General features: G+C 41.4%; 1 protein-coding gene across 1 annotated transcript; it reads right to left on the minus strand.

Moving 5' to 3' along the window:
- Positions 1–827: 827 nt before the first annotated feature.
- LOC106814268 lies at positions 828–7,042 on the minus strand. The gene is made up of 11 exons (XM_014818565.1): positions 6,912–7,042; positions 6,701–6,830; positions 6,378–6,594; positions 5,913–6,250; positions 5,620–5,800; positions 5,392–5,500; positions 4,898–5,251; positions 4,318–4,449; positions 1,320–1,480; positions 1,053–1,150; positions 828–947 (listed from the first exon to the last, which is right to left on the minus strand). Exons 2-11 carry the CDS (start codon positions 6,748–6,750, stop codon positions 854–856), a joined length of 1,734 nt encoding a protein of 577 aa, XP_014674051.1. The 5' UTR covers positions 6,751–6,830; positions 6,912–7,042; the 3' UTR covers positions 828–853.
- Positions 7,043–10,530: the final 3,488 nt, after the last annotated feature.

The raw sequence follows: 10,530 nt of genomic DNA on the forward strand, positions 1-10,530 counted from the left end.
TGCGCAGTGGAAACATGGCGGTTGGCGGTTAAAAAGAAATTTAGGTTTGGCTCTTGAAATTTACACTGTGCACAGCGAACTGAGGTATTAGTTTTAATAACAACGCTGGAATACTATAAGGTGAAGGTTATACTTAATACAAAACAAGGCAGAAATGCTTAGATGATTATTTTATTTGAGATATACGTAATTGTTCGGCAGTTTTTGTAGAGATATAAGATTATGCAATGAATGGATGTCAGGCTGTGTATATTGACGTTAGTCACACAGCCTGGTCGGGCTACCTAACCCCTAGACCGACAAGGCTGTGTGACTAACGTCAATATATTATATTATATATACACAGCCTGACAACCATCCATTGGATAATGTACCATGGCAACATTGGAAAAATTCAGGAACAATGTGTTAAATACTTTCATCAAAACGAGGTCCATCTTACACTGCGTTGTCTGCACCATTGCCTTCAGCATGGGCATTCAAGTAACGGACATCAGGCATATCATTCACTTTGGCCCAAGCAAATCGCCCCAGCACTATTGGCAAGAGGTGGGACGAGCTGGCCGAGATGGGCTGCCAACTTTGGCCACATTACTACTTGGTCCACGTTCACTGGACAATAGACTTGTGAGCCCTGAAATGCTACAAGTATGTGAACGAATTTCTAGTGAGAAATGTTGTGCTAGGCGAGCAATTTTAGAGGCCATCCACATGCAAAAAATGCCACGTGTTGTGGTGCGGTCCGGTGTCTGTGGAAACCGCTGCAGTGCTTGCGTGTGTGAAGCTTACTGCTGCTGCTCACTTTGCCGCTAATCTTGCAGACTTACCTTTGTAGGCTTGAAGCTACTGCAACTTAATCCTGAATCATTACAGCTCTCTGCCTATCCAGCTTGTTGCTGTAGCTTGAAAGACGTGCCTTCAGAAGCTCAGGATTTTTTATCTTGAGGCTGCCATTGGAAAAAAAAAGATATGTAACGTTGTGCCGCATAATTGAGAAAATATATTGGTAGCGATGTTCTTATTTGTACAAGAAACGAAAAGCCTGTTCTAACCTGTGCTGAAACGCTGGAAATGCGCGGTGCCTTCGCCCTGGCTTGTCCGCGAACAGCTGGTCAGACTTGTAAAAGTGTACAAACTTGGCAACATCAGCCTAAAATGTTTATGGAAGAACCTTATGTTATTTGCCATGTTTTATTAGTTAATAAGATTTCGAAATGAGTTCATTCAAACCAATTTCCCAATGAAAGGCACTTCGAAAACAAAATCAACGCATTTCTCACACATTTGTAATAACAATGACATATTGCAATGAAATTTACCCGCCAATCTTTCTTGAGGTCGCAAAATTTCACCCGGTTCTCGACTTTCCCCACCGTTTCTGAAAATCTTTCGTCTAACGCCTTGCCAAGAGGGCCAACAATGCGACCGCACCGCTGTATTTGTGCATCAGTGTAACTGCCTCCACAGTGCTTTAGGGTCACTGAAATCCAGAGAGACATGATACAAGATTGCGTGGCACAGCTTTCCTGTTGATCCTAAGCGCTGCGCGCGGATGAGACGCGCAGTTCCGCAGGGTATGCGCACGCGACCGCGGGAATGTTCAAGTATGAAGCGCTGTCCGCAGTGGAGACGTGCGCCAAATTCGAGGCCCGGCGCACGTCTCCACAGCGGTCAGCAGATGGTCTGTAGTTTTAGAAGATGACAATAATTTTATATCGACCGTATTCTAGGAATTGGAGATTATAAAACAGTAACAAAAATCGCTCAGTCATGCTCCAGATTAGCTGAATCAAAAAGATTAGAATTTAATCCAAAACAAATACAATGGTTATATAATTCACAAACAAGAAAGCTAGAGGAGATATTAATAGGCAACCAAGTAATAAAAAAATGCACCAAATATTCAAACCCAGGTGATTTAACTAATGATATAGGAGGTTATAACGATATGATGAGTCCGAACTGAAAAATGTAGGTTCATGATGAAGGAAATTTGGTACAGAAAAATCATGGGCAGAGGAGCAAAATTATGGAAACCATACTATAGAAGCAAGAGTAAAATTATACGAATGCAGTTTGACCTTACTTCCTCAATAACAGTGAAACATGTACTAACTTAAACTGTCTACGTCACGAATTTCGAGCACCAGCAAGTAGTATATTTTTGTGTTATTTGTACAAAATAAAATGTATGAAAATACAATTAGCGTTTCTATTTACTTTTCATGCTCATATACCTTCTTTATACTCCCTAATTTGCCGGTGCATTCGATGTAACCAAACGTTCGATTCAACAACAACCGCCATGAATTCGAAAATTTATGTGTGGAGCCAGACGCAGCTGAGCCGATGTCGTTATTGGCATTCTTTCGATGGAATCTGGGATCGCCGCCCGGCGGCGTGGTACAGCATCGAGCGGCGCATCATATTAGCGACATTTTGCGGTAAACGAGGCATTGGCAAAATTATTGTGGCAGCCATGAAAATTCCTTGTAAACTTAAGCGGGAGTTTCTCATATAATCTTCTTTCTGCTTTTTTCTCTTTCGTTTTCTTTCCGATGCACTGGTCTGCCCACCATTGTTTATCGTTTAGTTTATCTAGCTTCTGATCGATCCTGAAGGGGATGTCACAAACATTTTTGTTGGCAGAAAATTAAAAAAACACAAATAACATTTCGCAGTTTTAATAATAATTTTTCAAACATAATACACATGAACATATATTATTTATTTTTCCTATATTGTATATTCTATATAGCCAACACAAATCAAACAGAAACTTGTTTGGGCACCACTTTGTGCACCATACACAAATCACGATGACATCGACCACAAGCAACCAGTGCAGCAACCGAGTGACGCCAGTAATGTGTAAATAGTGTTAGGTAACACTATTCAAATCGTCAAGATTTTTGCAAATTTAACCAACGTAAAAACATTTATATCAGGTGAGAGCTTTAGGATATATTTTAGTAACGTTAGAGTACTAACTTTTTGATGTAAAAAAATTACAAAAATAAGGTTTTCAACTATAAATTTCAGGAAATTCGTGACGTAGACACTTTAACTAAGGAAGAAGTAAAAATGTTGGAGGATTTCCAAAATGAGTGCCTGCGCAAAATAATAATCACGCAGAAAACGCAGAAAAATCTACCGAAAGGCATTGAAAGACGATAAAAACTCCAAGGAAAAATCTGGAGAAATCAGTAAAAACAACCTATAATTTCTATACGTAAATCGTGGTAAATACATTAAAAACGCATTATTTTATTGAAAATCCCCATATTTACTTATAAAACATCCAAGAGATGGCGCTGTGGCAAGTAAACATTGGCGCCGAACAGAGCATGAACCTCTGTTGTGCAGTGTGCTGTATTTTGATTAAATGTTCAATGAATGACACACTCGTTCACTTCCGACAGCGAGTGAAAATGCCGAAAATTTTCCTCTTCGATGCGAAATGCATCGGCCGAGCATTTCATTATTTACAAAAAGTAAAGTCAGTAGGTACATGAACTGAGGCATGTTCAACAGAGCGTGCGCTTGATGCGAACGCTCGATGCGAACGCTCGATGCACGAACGCAGCGCTTCTTGGACGACACACGAGCGCTCGCTGTGCGCTGGCTTTATCCAAGACGGCAGCCACCATGGAGGGTTACTCAGCAGATTTTAATCGCAAGATTTTAACGTCTTCGAACAAGTACTGTTAAACGAATTAGCAGACGAAATTGATACGAATTGAATTTAGAAGTAAATGAATGAATGAAAAATGAAATGAAGTTGAAATAGATTGCAAATTGAAGTCAGAAATGTTAGATTCCCATTCGCCAGATTGCCCGGTGCCATCTTGTAAAGAACTCGCGCGCTGCGCGAACAGCCTCTGGAGCTTGCGCAGTGTCTCGCGAGCGTTCGCTCTCCTGAACACGCCTCTGGTCACGTCGGTGACGCCCCATTCATGTCCATCAACAAAGAAGACGGGGCTTATTCTGATTACGGAGATGCAAAAATGCAACAGAAGGAAGAAGCGCAGCGGTTTGTGCCAAACTATCGTAGGCAACAGTTCTAGCCTAGCAGAATGCCCTAGTTCGTGAGATCAGCGATTTGGTGCTGTTATGGGTCCCCACCTATAAAAATATCAAAGAGAGGTGCGGCGTAGGCTGTGATTGGAAGACACAGTGTCAATCCTCGTCGCGCCTCGGCATCATGGCCTCAACACGTTAATTGTAATACAAAGCTAACCGAAAACCTCAAACGCATTAGTTCCGTCCGTTACACTTACACACCACGAGATTCTGTAGTGTCTCAGTTGCACCTACCTTGGAAGTCATCATCGAGAAATTCGCAAACTCTGTCAAGCGGCACGTTGTTCCCTGCTCCTCCGTTCAGGTTTGCTGTGCGGTTCCATGTGATGTCATGCGCAATTCGCGGTGGTAACCAGCCAGCTACACCTACATAATTAGTTACATATCAGTTTGATAGAATACACTTATGTCTTGATTCTAATCTTGCTATAAATTGGAGAATTTCTGTGTGTGTGTGTGTGTGTGTCCAGCTATACGTTTCCGCACCGCTCAACAGATCCTCTCCAAACTTGGTTGGAACATTCTACAGATTATGACACGTTGCATGGGCTATTTTTTTCAGTTCCATTTTTTTCACATCCCACGTTCAAAAACATTTAAAATAGTTGCATGGCAACGTCACAACAACACGAAAACACGACGCCACCTATCGGATCTTATATGTGTTAATATTTTTTCTTATTTTTTCTTTATTTATTTATTTTTAGTTTTGACCACCTAACGGGGATGGACGGGTATGGCTAGTTAGCACTAACAAACAATTTTAGTGAATTGTTTAATAAAACAATTTTAGTAAATTGTTTAATATGTGTACCTGTGAGGAGGCGGTGTCCTATAATTAGGTACTTGTAGTGCTTGTTGTTCCAGAAGTCTGGCATGGCCACTCTCCACATCCGGAGCATTGCAGCGCCATCTCCCTCTCTCACAGCAGACCTGCCTGCTCGGTCCAGCAGACCTCGCCAAAGTACAGATCTGCTGTACTCCGAGACGTGGTCTTTCCGACTTCCTGTCAGGTGACTGATGTTGGGACGCGACAACTTACAGTTGTCACAGCAGAACCAGGTACCTTGTGGAAAGGTGCTTTCACTCAGGTTGACGCAACCTAGGTGAAACCAGCTGCCGCTGTCGCACTCCGAATTATCGCAGGCGATCATCTCTGTGCCTATGTCTGCAAAAGTAAAAATGTAAAATAAATCTTTATATTTGCAGTGTTCAAAGTAGCCACAAGTGTTCCTACTTGATAAAATGAGCGACTGTGTATGATTACATTTTGTTAATTACGTGTATAGCAGTACAGTAAAAACACACCTTCCATGCATACGCAGAATGGGTAATCGATGCTCGTATATTCATCGTCCACTTGTCCACTTGTGTCCACTTCAGCGTCGATCACCTCCGCAACGTCTGCCATTGGCAACTGTAACAATAAATTTGGTCATCAAGTGAGGAATTGATGTGCTGCTGTTAACTGCAATAAAATTAATTTCAAGTACAGTTAGGTTTGAACACAGTTTGGTTGTCATCAAGAATACATACCTGCAGCCAAACATGGGCAACAATGCTCTTCGCCAGCTGTGTGACATTCATTGTTAGTGTGTCATCTAGTGATTCCATGGAGCATATTTGCAATGCTAGGGTGCAAATCATCGCGTCAGTGACAAAGTGTAGAAAATCGTCTACATCGTTAAAATTGCCCATGACATGTTTATTTAGATTTCTGTAAATTAAAAAAAGAAAAATAGCTTCATTATTTATGAAATGCTATGGCATGTGCTTATGTACGATTCCAGTGTCAAATAATAGTTTTGCACTATTAGTGAGCGCCGTACCTATGGTTGAAGACATTCTTAATGTTGCTAAGAGTGCCTCTATCGATTGCACTGCACGCATCGAACAGTAGGTTCATAGTATCTTGCAGCAGGACTCCGCGCTTGTGGAACTCCTGTGGAACTGGTTCCACCCCCTGCAGTCGCTCCATCTTGGTGTGCCCTGCAGCTCTGGCCCTCTTGGCATCGAGGATGCGTTCCACTGTCAGGGCGTCCGCATGGCAAGGTATCGTGTAGAGCCGGCCATTCATCAGTCTCGGCACATACTGCAGCAACACATCCGTGACCCGGATAACACCAGCCATTGTTGTAGGGTCTTCCGGAATCACTCCCATGTTGACCTATGTGTTAAGATAAAATGCAGTGGTGCTTATTTCCATGAACAACATACATCAGCGCAGCTGAAACTTTGGCAATCTTATATTAGTGTGCCAGAACTGTGGACAAGTAACATGTATGAAAGCTTACAAGTCTGCTCTTCGTGCGCATCTCTGCGGAGTAACGATGTGGAATGTGTGGGTTGCAACCACTGTCATCGTTCACAGATGTTGAGAAGTACAGCAAAAGTGTTTGGCACACAAGTGTCTCCATTGTTTCACGAAGATGTGTGTAGTCTTCGCGACTTGGTACGAAACACTGCAATGGGATCGTGCTGGCTGCCACGGTGCCTTCTTCATCATAGTCCCTGTTGCATGAAAATCCAGTAAGTGTGTTACTGTAGTCTAATGCAGCACTGCTAAAACACAGTAGGCTGTTTGGAGTGTTAGTTTTTATTCCTTTACCATGCTTACCGAAATGACACTCTGTGCAGAACAGCATACGAGTTGGCCATCAGGAGCATCTTGCTGGAGGCTTCACTCCCTTGGTGCCAAACACTCGATTGCGGTTTGATGTTGTCCCAGCAAAAGGAGAATCCAGGATCTATAGACAATTTGACAGTTACCACCAGAATTATTTTTCACAAAGCGATGAAATAATAGTAAAATTTCATTAGATACTTACTGCTGCCTTTACTTTTCACAGATTGTTGCTGTAGGCAGGTCTTCTCGCCTCCACCGCAATCATCATCATCATCATCATCAGCAGCAGCAGCAGCAGCAGCAGCAGCATCATCGTCATCATCATCATCATCAGCAGCAGCAGCAGCATCATCAGCAGCAGCAGCAGCATCATCATCGTCATCATCACCATCAGCAGCAGCATCAGCAGCAGCATCATCATCGTCCTCATCATCATCAGCAGCAGCAGCATCAGATGAAAAATCGAGTGCGCGTACACCCAAATCATCTGTTGCTGTCTGCCCCATTATTGGCAACGTGCTATTGGCGCCACACTAAAAGTCAATAACAAAAAGAAACCATTTGCTTTTAACAAATGCAATAGGCATGTACACCTATCAGTTACTCTGTCACTACAAAATAACACTTAAGCATCAAGTCATTAACCCACCTCTATGTCATTCTTCCATTGGCGTAATTCTTTGTCGAACTCACTCGCTATCTTATCGACACATCGTCGAGCAGATGACTCCGTTTGGCAGATGCCAACGTGACTCAAGCTCGAGAAAACCTGTTTAAAAAATATTTTCAAGTTTCTGCATAAGCTGAGAGGATTTAAATTTCCTGTCGAATTTTGCAAAAGAGTTTAACATTTATCATGTTAACACTGAGAGATCAGCCCACCTTCTGCTTGCAGCCACTCCTCCACAGCTCGACCCCAATCCATGCTGGCAGAAGTTTGTAGGCCTTTGGCTGTCTGTTAGCCAACATGATGCCAATGGATGCACCCAGCCTTGGTTTGCTTGGTGCAACAGACACGATGCGACCACTTGAACGTCTCCTCTTCTCCATCATGCCACAGTAGGTGTTGAAGATGAGTGGCATGCCAGCTTCAATTTCGCCAATAGCAGTGTTCCAGTTGAAACTATTGATGCTGGCCAAGCTTAAATTTTGGCGTAGTACTGACGGTTTTTCCCCGAATTCCTTTACCTCCGAATAAACTTGCTTCCTGAGAAACTTTGTCAATGCTGTGCGGAACGCCTGGCTTGAGCCCCACAGCACAGCAAGCATTTGTGCATAGTTTGACTTGTGCAGCATCCTACAGACACTTGCCTTATAATTACGGAACTGGAAAAAAGTTTAATAGTAGTTTTACATAATAATTTGCAGTAACACCACATCATTATTGTAACAAATTCATATTCAATGTGCAATTAAAATAGTTATTATACTTTTTTTAAATTTGTTGTTCCACTCTTTCCTGGATTGGTGCGTTTGCCTTGCCGGGGAGTAAAAACAAGACATTGCTTGTTGACCTTGTGCGGCGTCCTTTGAGCCGGAGAGCTGGCACCTTTACATTATACATAACAATTTAAAATATTTGAAGATAACATTGAAGATAGGATTTGATTTAAACTTTCAAGTATTATTAAATATGGGTATACTTCGTGTTTAACATTAATCACTTTTAACAATACAGCAAAGAGCACTAACTTTCTTATTTATATTAATCAATATACATCATTAAAAGTTCAATTGGCAATATTTCTATAATTCTTAAAAATCCATTTGCTGAATTGCAGATGTTTTTCCATACCTGATGCCGATGTTGGGACTGTTTGCAGCCCTTTGTACATTTTGCCCAAGATATAATGGCACTTTGGGCAGACTGCGCCAGACGTATATGTGTTGCCACTGAAATGTTCAAAAACACAGAGTACATATTTCCACTGCTTTTTTAAGCGTTATTATATAATTATTGTATTGTAATTATGTTATTACATAATTATTGCATGTGTTGTCACTGAAATGTTCAAAAACATATTTCCACTTCTTTTCTTTTTTATTCGTCATTATATAATTATTATTGTGGCCACAAAAACAATATTACACATTAGTATCATCGCCAGAGTGATTATAGGAAATCCTGCGAGCTGATTGGTCGAGACCTAGGTGATTATTTTTCGATAATCACCTCTAGGGTTTACATTGTAGTGGCGCCAAAAATGACGGCTAGATTTGTAAATGTTATGGAAGCCGAAATTGACAAATTTAAAGAAAATGCTGTGAAAGGAAAGGGCAATGATACTAAAACAATTATTCACCTCAGGCTCGGTGAATCTTGTTGAATAATCCTCTCGACTTCGTCTCGGGGATTATTCAACAAGATTCACCGAGCCTTCAGCAAATAATTGTTAAATAACATACAATAACTACTATACAGGGTTCTGCCCACAGTGGGCAGCGGTGGGCGGGTGTGCCCGGCACTCGCGGTTGCCGCCCGGCAGTATATATCTCCGCCCGGCACTAATTTTTGATATTAAAAAAAGAAAAAAGAAAAAAAGAAAAAAAGGTATGATCTATGGGCTTTTTATTGCTCAGAATGCAGGAAATTGAGTTTCAGACTATCCAAAATCACAAATTTTCTGGGGGGCATGCCCCAAAAACCCCCCTATATTAGCTTCGCGCCTACGGCGCTTGCATCGTCGCAACTGGATGCGCCCGGCACTAAAAAATCCTGGCCAGAACCCTGACTATACAATGTATTGAACACATATAGCTTTAAAATTTATTAAAATAACAAATATAATAAATTAATATAACAGAATTTTATTATTATTTAATTTTAAATAATAATTTATATTGTAATTAAATAATTTTATTTTATTAAATATTATTTATTAATTTAATAGTTTTTCTCAAACTAGACATTACCGCCGTTGTCTAATTTTTCCTAGTAATCACTCTAGTAGTTCTACAGTTAACAGCAACAATACTGCACATGATACTATCAAACAATATAGTATAGTATTGAAGTGACTGAAGACATAACTTGCAATAAAAATATTTACCTTAACCCATCTCCCTGTTCAATCTGCAAAGCATCAGAGACGGTCGCTTTCTGACCAATAAGCTTGCAATTGATGCCATAGCCATAATATCCTTCCGATGCTCCACCTTTTTTCTTTCTTATTGAAGCAGCACATCTTACACACTTTCTTGTAGCCATTCTTGAAAAACGCGCAGTGAGGTGCTAAAAGCGGGAAAAGAGGATTTATATGCTCTGGTATCGGCTGCAACCGCGTGCAACCTGCCCAACCCTCCACTTGGAAATACATTGTGCCCGCTCACTAGTGCCGGACCCGCGCTAGCCACAGGCACTTAGAGCGTTTCAATAAAATATAATGCTAAATAAATACGAAATCTATTTACTACCAGTCTTAATGTTTCTATACTCTCTTTCACCTATTATTGCAGATAATTTCCTCTAAAGCTGGGGGCACACGAGCGTATTTTTTCGCCCGATCGCGACGATTAAAATCGCCAGCGAATTTATACGCCCGATCACGAAGGGGCACACGTAGTGAATTTGAGAGCGTACGCGTACGCCAGTCGACGGAATCACATGATCACATGATGCATCACATGATATCAACAACACGTCCGATTGGTTTAAAAAATTCGATCGCTCGACAAAATACGCCGGACACAGGCACACGAGCGAATTTGCCAGTAAATACAGGGTGAAAAACTGATAATTGGAGGCACTGGTCCAGCAGGACCAGTGCCTCTGAGGAAGCACTGGTCCTGGTCAGTAGGCACTGGTCCAGGATTTCTGTCAT

Source organism: Priapulus caudatus, unplaced genomic scaffold (genome assembly GCF_000485595.1).
Source record: "Priapulus caudatus unplaced genomic scaffold, Priapulus_caudatus-5.0.1 Scaffold895, whole genome shotgun sequence".
Taxonomy (NCBI): domain Eukaryota; kingdom Metazoa; phylum Priapulida; class Priapulimorpha; order Priapulimorphida; family Priapulidae; genus Priapulus; species Priapulus caudatus.